The sequence below is a fragment of the Oncorhynchus kisutch genome, linkage group LG1 (genome assembly GCF_002021735.2).
Source record: "Oncorhynchus kisutch isolate 150728-3 linkage group LG1, Okis_V2, whole genome shotgun sequence".
NCBI classification, from domain to species: Eukaryota; Metazoa; Chordata; class Actinopteri; order Salmoniformes; family Salmonidae; genus Oncorhynchus; species Oncorhynchus kisutch.
Window position 1 is genome coordinate 48,417,554 of NC_034174.2, and position 13,052 is coordinate 48,430,605.

At 39.6% G+C, this 13,052-nt stretch overlaps 1 protein-coding gene across 3 annotated transcripts in view; it reads left to right on the plus strand.

The window, feature by feature from the left end:
• Positions 1–13,052, plus strand: part of slc2a9l2 (solute carrier family 2 member 9, like 2) — a 203,831-nt gene that overhangs the window by 168,539 nt on the left and 22,240 nt on the right. For all 3 annotated transcript variants that reach the window (XM_020484616.2, XM_020484607.2, XM_020484600.2), the window contains one exon: positions 2,796–2,923. In XM_020484616.2, the coding sequence (XP_020340205.1) occupies positions 2,796–2,923 (128 nt within the window). The remainder of the gene's footprint in view (positions 1–2,795; positions 2,924–13,052) is intronic.

The window sequence follows — 13,052 nt, forward strand, 5'->3', positions numbered from 1 at the left end:
TCTTTCTTGGCAACCATGCATTTGTTCGGGTAGAGTTTGGGGCTGGGTGAGGAGTACTGGAAAGGTTTGACTTTCAGCTTACAATAGGCCATAAGTATACAGCAGATCGTCGATTGTCCTCACTTTGATTATGCTGTAGTAGCATACTGTAGCACCATGACCAGGATCTCTATTCATTTAAGTGAGCAGGGCTTTCAGGAGGAAATGTAGTACAGCCAATAAAGTTTATCAAAATTTAACCACAATATTTGTTGTATTTTTTGTTCTGTCTTTTCTGGTGGATTAAACTGAAATTGCAACCAACTTTCTATGGCTTGTTTTTTTTTTTTTTTTTTTGATATTTTGGAGGTGATTTAGATTTCAAATAACCAAAATTGAGCGAGAAAAAGGCCATTCTTGAACATGGGGTGAGACATTCTTACTAATTTGTAAATAAAGCCACTTTGTTATTTAGAATGATGTATTTCTGTTTTTAGAGGGAGAGAAATCATAATCCCACCGTCGCCTCATGGGTCTCCCAGTCACGGCCGGCACGGGTATCGAACCAACATCGCAGTTTGCTCTCCGATGCAGTGTCTTAGACCACTGCAGCACTCTGGTGGCCCATCCACAAAGTTTTTAATGCTGAGCAATTGCCTTGCACAAAGTATAAAAATACAGAGAGGTGTTGGCAAGAGTCTATTGTCCTGCTAATAGACCATAACGGGCTATTATAATACATGGTGTCCAGGTCAGGATAACCAAAACATGTATTTTTTAAAGGACGTCAGAAAGAATGTTGGTACTTATTTATTTTGATCCAAAGCCACTCAGCTTTATGTAGGTGCCGAGGCTATATGACTGCGCCATCAACTTGATTATTTAGTAGACATCCCTTGCCAATATTCGGTAAACATATATATCTTAAGAATATCATGGAATATAACTGAATATTTTAGTTTCTCTTAGAATAAAAACCTTAGTGTAACAACAGTTTTAGTAAGTAAAACTGACGAGTAGAAACCAAAAAATAAGTGTATTTTTCAGGGTGTGCGCGTGCAGGACAGAGGATTAGCAATTCCTACACTAATTGTTCTAAATTCAGTCACCTTCATCCTCATCATTCACTTAATTGAAATTCAATTTTGAATTTGTGCACTACTATCAGTTTCTATTTGGTTTATGTCGCCCATTCATTGTCAGTTAGAGACACATTAGCTCCCTGGGACCCAAAAGCATAATAGGAGCTCAAACTCCTGCTTGCGCTGGTCTGGAGCAAGGAAGCAGTAACGCCGGGTACCGTACTAAACCACAACAACAATAAGTCCCGCAGCATAATCTCAAAACATTTAGTTGAGCAACCACTGTAAGTGTGTGTTTGTGTGTGTGAGGCGTCTGTGTGAAAAGGATATGAAAAACCTTAAATTCTGCAATGGGCCTTCTTGTTTTTGTCTCCAGACTATTCTAACAGGGTCATCTTGGGCCATTTTCAGTATTTGTGTCTATGACATAAAAATAGTGAACAGCTCGGAGATTTTGTTGTGTGGGTTGAAATGTTGTCCTGTTTTGTTTTTATGTCAACATTTTGACCATAGCCACCATAGGTGACACACAGTGAGGTCCAAAATGATTTAAACAGTGACACATTTCCCAAGACATGCTAACCTCCCACTATTACCAATACCGGGATGTTAGCATTTTTTGGGAGGTACAGTATGATAGGTATGCCTCTAACTTTCTCACACATGATTATTCATGATTCATTCATGATTATCCATAGTCATGGTAGCATCCTTTTTTTCTCCCCAATTTCAATCTTGTCTCATCGCTGCAACTCCCCAACGGCCTCGGGAGGCGAAGGTTGAGTCATGCGTCCTCCGAAACATGACCCGCCAAACGGTGCTTCTTAACACCCGCCCGCTTAACCCGGAAGCCATCCGCACCAAAGTGTCGGAGGAAACACCGTTCACCAGACGACCGAGGTCAGCCTGCAGGCACTCAAGTTCAGCCTGCAGGCACCAGGCCCGCAACAGGGAGTCACTAGAGCGCAATGATCCCCCAGCCAAACCCTCCCCTAGCCTGGACAACGCTGGGCCAATTGTGCGCCGCTCTGTGGGATTTCCAATCACGGCCAGTTCTGATACAGCCCGGGATCGAACCTGGGTCCGTAGTGACGCCTCTAGTACTGCGATGCAGTGCCTTAGACCGCTGCATCACTCGGGAGGCCCCAAATATTAAACTTTTGACTAATGTACATGTAAGTGAATTATTGGTTCCCTAAAATGGGTTCTATGAACAAGGAGTTCTGGAGTAAAGCCAAAACCACAACAAATGTGTCACAATACTTTTGGACCTCATTGTGTAACTAACTAATATAACTCACTATTTCTGACATAATCTAATGAGTCCATGTTTAGTATAGCTAGAGTACAAACATAGATATTGATCAATAGAAAATACCTGCTGTCACGATGATACATTTCCTGTGTCTAGCTTTTGATCTGCCAAATCAAGCTGTCAACTTTTGGTCCAAACAGGACACGGCTGTTTGCCTATCAATGTCCCCAGACCCTAATAGAGTGTGTTCAATGGTACAGGAGCTGTGCTAGTGATGATGATTAATTGTACCTGTAACATTCCATTGGTTCCATTATATCGGGCAAGCTAAATCAGGAGCATCTCATGTATTTCAAAGTATATGTATTTGACCCAGGTCTATTTGGATTAATCTGACCACTACGGTGTCCATTTTAGGACAGACTCTGAGGATTGATTGTTGACGAACTGTGTGTTTCTGTTCTTTTCTTCTCTCTCAGGTGGCATCCCCTTTGTACTGACCGGAGAGCTGTTTGAGCAGTCGTACCGACCCGCAGCCTTCATGATCGCAGGGATCGTCAACTGGGTCGCCAACTTCGCAGTCGGACTTTTGTTCCCGTTCATGCAAGTGAGTGTGTGTGTGTGTGATTGGCTGTGTGTGCATATCTTCAAATGTGTGGCTATGCGCTTACCAGCACTATCAGAATGTGCACATGCTGTGTGTGTTCCAATAAAATAGTATAATGGTGTCAGAAAGAATAGACTATTAGATTCTTACGTTGGAACATTCCCTGAAATTGCAGGGCACTGTTTTATTTCATACACAGCTCCCACAGCCCCAGGCAGCGCAGCAACAATGTCTCTTCTATTCTGTTCTCCTTCTACTCCCAGAAACATTCACTGCAGTTCTTCTTTTACTCTCTCTCTCTCTCTCTCTCTCTCTCTCTCTCTCTCTCTCTCTCTCTCTCTCTCTCTCTCTCTCTCTCTCTCTCTCTCTCTCTCTCTCTCTCTCTCTCTCTCTCTCTCTCTCTCTCTCTCTCTCTCTCTCTCTCTCTCTCTCTCTCTCTCTCTCTCTCTCTCTCTCTCTCTCTCTCTCTCTCTCTCTCTCTCTCTCTCTCTCTCTCTCTCTCTGTGTCTCTTTTGTTGATATGCTGGCGCAGAGTACATTCAATTAACTTAAATGTACAGTTGAAGTCAGAAGTTTACATACACCTTAGCCAAGTACATTTAAACTCAGTTTTTCACAATTCCTGACATTTAATCCAAGTAAAAAATTCCCTGTCTTAGGTCAGTTAGGATCACCACTTCATTTTAAGAATGTGAAATGTCAGAATAATACTAGAGAGGATGATTTCTTTCAGCTTTTATTTCTTTCATCACATTCCCAGTGGGTCAGAAGTTTACATACACTCAATTAGTATTTGGTAGCATTGCCTTTAAATTGTTTAACTTGAGTCAAACATTTTGGGTAGCCTTCCACAAGCTTCCCACAATAAATTGGGTGAATTTTAGCCCATTCCTCCTGACAGAGCTGGTGTAACTGAGTCAGGTTTGTAGGCCTCCTTGCTCGCACATGCTTTTTCAGTTCTGTTCTATAGGATTGAGGTCAGGGCTTTGTGATGGACACTCCAATACCTTGACTTTGTTGTCCTTGTTGTCCATAGGCCATTTTGACACAACTTTGGAAGTATGCTTGGGGTCATTGTCCATTTGGAATTTGCGACCAAGCTTTAACTTCCTGACTGATGTCTTTAGATGTTGCTTCAATATATCAACATAATTGTTCTTCCTCATGATGCCACCGTGCTTCACGGTTGGGATGGTGTTCTTGGGCTTGCAAGCCACCCCCTTTTTCCTCCAAACACAACTATGGTCATTTTGGCAATACAGTTCTATTCTTGTTTCATCAGACCAGAGGACGTTTCTCCAAAAAGTATGATCTTTGTCCCCATGTGCAGTTGCAAACCATAGTCTGGCTTTTTTATGGCGGTTTTGGAGCAGTGGCTTCTTCCTTGCTCGGCCTTCAGGTTATGTCGATATAGGACTCGTTTTACTGTGGATATAAATTATTTTGTACCTGTTTCCTCTAGCCTCTTCACAAGGTCCTTTGCTGTTGTTCTGGAATTGATTTACACTTTTCGTACCAAAGTATGTTCATCTCTAGGCGACAGACCTTGTCTCCTTCCTGAGCGGTGTGACAGCTGCGTGGTCCCATTGTGTTTATACTTGCATACTATTGTTTGTACAGATTAACGTGGTACCTTCAGGCGTTTGGAAATTGCTCCCAAGGATGAACCAGACTTGTGGAGATCTACAAAAAAAATTCTGAGGTCTTTCTTTAGATTTTCCCATGATGTCAAGCAAAGAGGCACTGCGTTTGAAGGTAGGCCTTGAAATACATCCAAATGTACACCTCCAATTGACTCAAATGATGTCAATTAGCCTACCAGAAGCTTCTAAAGCCATGACATAATTTTCTGGAATTTGTCAAGCTGTTTAAAGGCACAGTCAACCTAGTGTATGTAAACTTCTGACCCACTGGAATTATGATACAGTGAATCATAAGGGAAATAATCTGTCTGTAAACAATTGCATTGAAAATAACTTGTGTCATGCACAAAGTAGATGTCCTGACCGACCTGCCAAAACTATAGTTTGTTAACAATACATTTGTGGAGTGGTTGAAAAAGGAGTTGTAATGACTCAAACCTAAGTGTATGTAAACTTCCGACTTCAACTGTACCTGTAAATTTGTGGGAAATTCACTCTGATTTACTCTTTAGTCATATCCTGTTTACATAATTGCTTATGCCATTGCCTACACCTAGCGACCTGTTTTTTTTAATGTACAAATTAATTTGAATTATTTTTATTTTTTGGGATCGGAAAGCCAGACAAAATTCAACGGGCCTATTTATATAACGAATATGAAGTCAGAGGGAAGAAATGATTAAATATTAAAGTTTTAGACCTCTCACTAAAGGCTTCAGTCACAGCTTGTCCCAAATTGAGGATTAGCTGATAACTACGAAACAAACATTCTGGATGATATAGAGAATCTGGAACTATTTATTGATCAGCATTTGAAAAAGAAACGGATACATCGAAGCGAACAATCTTTCCTCGAGTTCTGCGTGCGAAACTGAAGGGAAGCCGCCATCTAAAATTCCAAAGTTAACATTGGGAGGGGGACGTTTTCATAACTATGTCTCCAGAAGATAAGCATTGCTTACAAGCAGTTTAAAAAACTGGATCTATTGCCTAAGTGCATGTTGTGATTTTATTTATTTATTTTACCCCTTATTCTCCCCAATTTCATTAATCAATTGTTTTAGTAGCTACTATCTTGTCTCATCTCTACAACTCCCGTATGGGCTCGGGAGAGACAAAGGTTGAAAGTCATGCATCCTCCGATACACAACCCAACCAAGTCGCACTGCTTCTTAACACAGTGCACATCCAACCCAGAAGACCCACGGACCTCCCGGTCGCGACTGGTTACGACAGAGCCTGGGCATGAACCTAGAGTCTCTTATGGCACAGCTGGCACTGCAGTACAGCGCCTTTAACCACTGTGCCACCCGGGAGGCCCCATGTTGTGATTTTTTAACCATTCCTGAACCTGTGACCTGAAACAAGCTACATATGGGCAAAACCAGAACAAATGATCTATTGATTCTTTCTCTTTGCAGCAAAATCTACAGAGATTGTTATATGCCCCATATATATAGCATTTTGTTGGTGGCAAGAATTTTATATAATCTTTGAAATGGAAAAACTGTGTTTAATCAAGTGTAGTTTTTGTATCAGCTCATATGCCATGGAATTTGTACATCGAAAATCTCTTCCTGTTTATTTTGCAACCTTTATGGCGCAGCTGTCAACATTTTTGTCCTCAAGTGAAACTGGTATATTTTCTATTTTTGACAGTTCCTTTCAGCCAATTTGTATCTTTGAGTTAGAGTTTATTTTATTTTTACAGGGACAGTGCACATTAATCAACGTTTCAGTAAAAGTGCCGGTTTTAGCCAGCCGGCTAATTTTCAACCGCAGTCCCTGGGCAGTTTATTAAAAACAATTACAAAATAGACAATAGCAACATAGGACAGGCAAGACATAGCATGCAGACAGAGCAACATAGAACAAAAAGCAGCAAGACAAAATTCATAAAAGCAACAAAGTGTTTCCACACCTCACAAGTTACAGACAACAGACACGGCAACACACAGCTAGGGACCATGTTCACAAATCTGATTGACCTTTAGCCATGTCTTCAAGCATTTTGTGAACGTGTGATATGTGGTGCAGTTATGTGTGTCTGATGGCAGTGTATTCCAGTCATGTGAAGCTCTCACAGAGAAAACGAATTTACTAAAGGTGCTTTTCCTTAAGGGAACTATACAGTCACCTCTCATGGCAGACCTTGTGGATCTGCTGCCATATGTTTGGGTTTTCTGTTTAACAAAAATACGGAGTGGAGGGGAGCCAGGCCATTTAGGATCTTGAATACAAGACATGCATCGGTGTATTGCACAAGATTTTCCCAACTCAGGAGCTCATGCTTTCTGAGGATGTAACAGTGATGATGGCTATTGGGCTTCCTATCAAGCACTTTGAGAGCCTGTTTCTAGACAGACTGAATAGGTCTTAATGTTGTACAGCAAGCTTGGGCCCAACTAGTCAAGCAGTATGTTAAGTGGGGGAGTATCATAGATTTGAAGTACAGTTTTGCTACCTCTGTAGTCAAACAATTTAGTGTAAATCGGAAATTAGCTAGGTTGAATTTGGTAATTTGAATTACCTTTTTCACATGCTTTTTAAATGAGACGTTGGAATCAAGTATGATGCCACGGTACTTAAAATCAGATACCACCTGGAGCTTCTCCTCTGACACATAGACATCTGGCCCAGTAGCATCTGTTGCCTTCTTTGTGAAGAACATGCAAACAGTTTTTTTCACATTGAGATGCAAACACGAGTCACTGAGCCACTTTGTAACCTGGACCATTACAGTAGTGAGTTCTTGTGCAGCTTGTTGTTTGCTCTTTCCATGCACATATATCACTATCATATGTATACATTTGAATGTCAGACCCAGTACAGACAGAAGGCAGATCATTAATGTACAGGCTGAACAAGAGGGGCCCCAGTATTGACTCTTGGGGCATGCCCACATCATAGCTAAGAGTGGGCAACAGCTCATTGCTCACTCTGACACACTCTGCCTTCAAGGTATGATTTCATCCATCTCAAGGCATCAGGGGAAAAGTTGAACTTGGACAATTTTGTGATGAGAATCTCATGGTTAACAGTATCAAAAGCCTTCCTTAGGTCCAGAAACACAGCCCCAACAACGCCCCCTTTGTCCGTCTTGGACTTCACATTTTCCAGAAGAAAGCAGTTGGCCGTTTCTGTGGAGTGTTTCGCTCTGAAGCCAAACTGCATGGAGTGTAATGTGAAGGGGCTGTTGTTGAGGTGGGCAATCAGTTGTTCTGCTACACGCTTTTCAACAACCTTTGACACCACAGGTAGTATACTAATGGGCCTGTAGTTATTCACGTCAGCAGGGTCGCCAGATTTAAAGATGGCCGTTATTTTGGCCGACTTCCATCCCCTTGGAAACACCCCGAGACCAATAGATGTGTTGGTGACCTTAGTAATGGGGCCAATGAGTGACTCTTTGTAGTTTTTAAGAAAGGTAGAGTCCAGCCCAAACACATCATTGGCTTTAGAGTTCTCTAGTGAGCTAATCACCTTGTTCACCTATGACTCAGAAACCTCCCTTGTGATGAAGACAGGATGAGCATCATTTACTAGCACTGAGCCCAAGAAACCAATGGAGGGGTTCTGTGTCAGTACCCTGACAGAGTCAATAAAGTAGGAATTGAAGGCTATTGCTATTTCGACTGCATCCTGTGTTAGATTGTTATTCACCATGATTTCTAGTGTTTTTGCAGTGTTACTATGGTCTTTCCCTGTTAACTTTTTTAGATTCTGCCAGATCAGTTTAGAATTTCCCTTTGCTTCAGCAATTATGTTAATAAAAAAGTTTGCCTTGGCCTGTCTGATTTCTTTCATCACCTTATTTCTCAACATGGTAAACCTACGTCTGTCATGCTCTAATTTGGATCTTAGGGCTATTTTAATATATGGCAGACAAACAAGTTCCATATCTTCTCTCTTTTCCACTTGCCAGATAAAAAAATTTAAAAACAGTATATTTGATTTTAACCATAACGTTTGTTGTAATATTTGTTCTATCTTTTCTGGGGGATAAAAATGAAATTGTAACCAGCTTTGTATTATTGCTTGTTTAAGAAAGGGTGATACTTAAACAACATTTCATAGTCGGAAATGAGAAGGCAATTTTTGAACAAAGGATTTGCCTTTCTTAATAATCTACTGGAGAACCATTTTGGGTTTAAGTATAACTTATGTATGAGTGAAGCTTTTAGTGAGAGGTTTAAAGCTGTAATATTTAAGAATGTTAGCCCCGCAAACTCATATTCATTATATAAATAGGCACATTTCATTTTGTCTAGCTTAACATTCCAAATAAAATGAAATATATTTTGCTCATATGAATTTAAAAAACTAGTCATCTGGAGTAGGCAGTGCCATCCGTATGTAAGTCCAAAGAGTTAATCAATGTGATATTTCCATAAATAGACAAGTATTTACCTCTCCATGGTTGCAGAATCTTATCTAATTTTTCTAAATTTCTATTGAAATGAAGACGTGAATACCAAGTATGTATACTTCACCATCCACCCATTTTATAAGGTAAATTACAAGGTAGTGTAAAAACTGTATTTATACAAATCAAATCAAAAAACATCCAATTCGTAATGGTACACGTATGGTACATTTGTAATAATTAGGTTTTAATCCAGAGAGGCTACAAATGGGATCAATATCTTAATTGAGACTGTGCAAGGATCCATCTTAAGAAAAAAAACTAGAATCATTGGCATACATTGACACTTTAGTTTTTGTCCCCTGGATTTCTAACCCCTTGATGTTCTTGTTGGATCTAATTTGACAAGCTAGGATTTCAATGGTCATAATAAATTGATATGGGGTGGCAGGGTAGCCTAGTGGTTAGAGCGTTGGACTAGTAACCGGAAGGTTGCAAGTTCAAACCCCCGAGCTGCCCCTGAACAGGCAGTTAACCCACTGTTCTTGGCCGTCATTGAAAATAAGAATATGTTCTTAATTGACTTGCCTAGTCAAATAAAAAAAATATGGAGACGACGGACAGGCTTGTTTTACTCCTCTCTGCTATGAAGACCAGGCCTGGTATATTTGATTTTCAATTGTTTCAAGTAATTGTCATATATTATCTCCAATATATCATCAATGTAATAAAATATATATGTGTCTGAACAATATCTGGTAAAACCTTTTTTATTCTATGTGCTATGCATTTCGCCAGGATTTTTCTAACAAGTGTTAGAGGCCTCCAGTTTTTAAATGGACTGGATCTTTATACTTACCATCTGGGTCTTGTTTTAGTAGTAATGAAATCAGACCTTCTTATTGAGTACCTGAAAGTCTACCATTTGTATGAGAGTAAATTAAACATCCTAATAATGGATATTTGAGTACATCAATAAAGGTCTGATATACAGTTGAAGTTGGAAGTTTACATACACTTAGGTTGGAGTGATTAAAACTAGGTTTTCAACTACTCCACATATTTCTTGTCAACAAGCTATAGTTTTGGCATGTCGGTTAGGACATCTACTTTGTGCATGACACAAGTAATTTTTCCAACAATTGTTTACAGACAGATTATTTCACTTATAATTCACTGTATCATAATTCCAGTGGGTCAGAAGTTTACATATACTAAGTTGACAGTGCCATTAAACCGCTTGGAAAATTCCAGAAAATGATCTAGTGGCTTTAGAATCTTCTGATAGGCTAGTTGACATCATTTGAGTCAATTGGAGGTGTACCTGTGGATGTATTTCAAGGCCTACCTTCAAACTCAGTGCCTCTTTGCTTGACATCATGGGAAAATCAAAAGAAATCAGCCAAGACCTCAGAAAATAATTTGTAGACCTCCACAAGTCTGGTTCATCTTCGGAGCAATTTCCAAATGCCTGAAGGTACCACGTTCATCTGTACAAACAATAGTATGCAAGTATAAACACCATGGGACCACGCAGCCGTCAAACTGCTCAGGAAGGAGACACGTTCTGTCTCCTAGAGATGAGCGTACTTTGGTGCGAAAAGTGCAAATCAATCCCAGAACAACAGCAATGGACATTGTGAAGATGCTGGAGAAAGGGGTACAAAAGTATCTATATCCACAGTAAAACTAGTTCTATATAGACATAACCTGAAATGCAGCTCAGCAAGGAAGAAGCTACTGCTCCAAATCCGCCATAAAAAAGCCAGACTACGGTTTGCAACTGCACATGGGGACAAAGATCGTACTTTTTGGAGAAATGTCCTCTGGTCTGATGATACAAAAATAGAACTGTTTGGTCATAATGACCATAGTTATGTTTGGAGGAAAAAGGGGGAGGCTTGCAAGCCGAAGAACATCATCCCAACCGTGAAGCACAGGGATGGCAGCATCATGTTGTGGGGGTGCTTTGCTGCAGGAGGGCCTGGTGCACATCACAAAATAGATTGCATCATGAGGAAGGACAATTATCTGGATATATTGAAGCAACATCACAAGACATCAGTCAGGCAGTTAAAGCTTGGTCGCGAATGGGTCTTCCATTTGGCCTTCATTTTCCTATCGCTTCCTCAAGGTGTCAACAGTCTTCAGACATAGTTTCAGGCTCTTATTTTGAAGAATGAGCATGAACGACCACATTGCGTAAGTGGATAGATGGGGGCTCTCAGAGTGAATTGTGCGCAAAAGAGAAAGGCGGCCATTATTACTGCCGGTCCTAGTGAAAAGCCAACTGTCCCGGTTGATATATTATTGAATAGATATTTGAAAAACACCCTGAGGATTGATTATAAAAAAACGTCTGACATGTTTCTGTGGACATTATGGATATAATTTGGAATTTTTGTCTGCGTTGTCGTGACCGCTCTTTCCGGTGGATTCCTGGGCATAACGCACCTAACTAACAGAGGTATTTGGATATAAAAAATATCTTTATAGAACAAAAGGAACATTTGTTGTCTAACTGGGAGTCTCATGAGTGAAAACATCCGAAGATCATCAAAGGTAAACGATTAATTTGATTACTTTTCTGATTTTCGTGACCAAGTTACCTGATGCTAAGTGTACTTATTGTTTTGTCGAGCGATCGATAAACTTACACAAACGCTTGTATTGCTTTCGCTGTATTGACCAAAGCATCAATACTTATTTTCCACCATAATTTGCAAATAAATTCATTAAAAATCCTACAATGTGATTTTCAGGATTTTTTTTTCTCTTTTTGTCTGTCATAGTTGAAGTGTACCTATGATGAAAATTACAGGCCTCTCTCATCTTTTTAAGTGGGAGAACTTGCACAATTGGTGGCTGACGAAATACTTTTTTGCCCCACTGTATTATATTATTTCTCTTTTAGCCATGTAAAAATGTATATTTTTTAATGATCTGCTAAGTCATTACAATTATAACTGGCTATACTTATTTTACCCATTTACCATAATGATACCCAGGTTTCAATTATACTTACCACGACCAATGTTTGTAAACTTAACATTAAAAAGCACCATGATGATTAAGTGTCCATAGCTGTGCCATAATAATTTGCACTGTTAAGCATACTGTAGCTGCAACTTTGTAATCCTCCAATTGTTGTAATATTCCACCCACTAAAACCTCCCCCCATATCTAGGTCTGTTGTCACTAAGACCTGACTCATGATGCACCTTTGCGTCCTAAGGCAAACCCTTGGCCGCAAATTGGCGTTGACCGGAGGGAAATATGGGCAGTCCCATGATAACATAAATATCTAACCAAAGGACATGGAAAGAACAGTCATAAAAAAATAAACAGTAACAATAATAGATCATATTAATAGAAATAATAACAGCAATCTTTTAAATGCATGCTCATATTTAGAACGTCCAGGCAAGGCTACAAGCATGTCAGCCCAGCCTGCCCAGTTCATTGGATTCAATTGTTTGAAGAAAAAAAAATATGAAAAATTGAAGAGAAAACAAGCTAAATATATCGGTCCACTACATATTTAATGTAGTCCTCATTATATCCTGTTGTATTCTGACAAAAAAATTAAGGAAAAAGGAACATAGATTCTAATGGCTGCTAATGACTGCAAGTAAAAATGTGTCTTAGGCATCACACTGCGCATAAAGGAATACCCAAGATTAACTTACAATTGACTCTGACACTAGCCAAGAATACATGCAGCAGTGACAAACCAGAGCGAGTAAACCTGTAAAACCAACTCTCTACACCCGTACACATTTTGTTTTTTATTCCAGGGTCGTTGCTCTATCACCTCGGCTGTTTTACACCTAGGCCTATATCATTAGGATCAAGAATATAAAAGGTAGCATGAATAGCTTATATAGAAATATATAATATACCTCTCTCCCTATTAGAAAAGTACTTCCATAAGCCAGTTAGTGTGTTAGTTATACCGTTAACTTTAATCAGTTTATCCCGGTGTTAACCACCACACACTAATAGAAACAACAACCCTGTTGACAATACCTAATCCATTTGTGTCGGAACAGTAATCATCCTTTACATTTTTTATATTGAGATTTATTTTTTAAATGTAAAGGAGTAATAACACCAATTA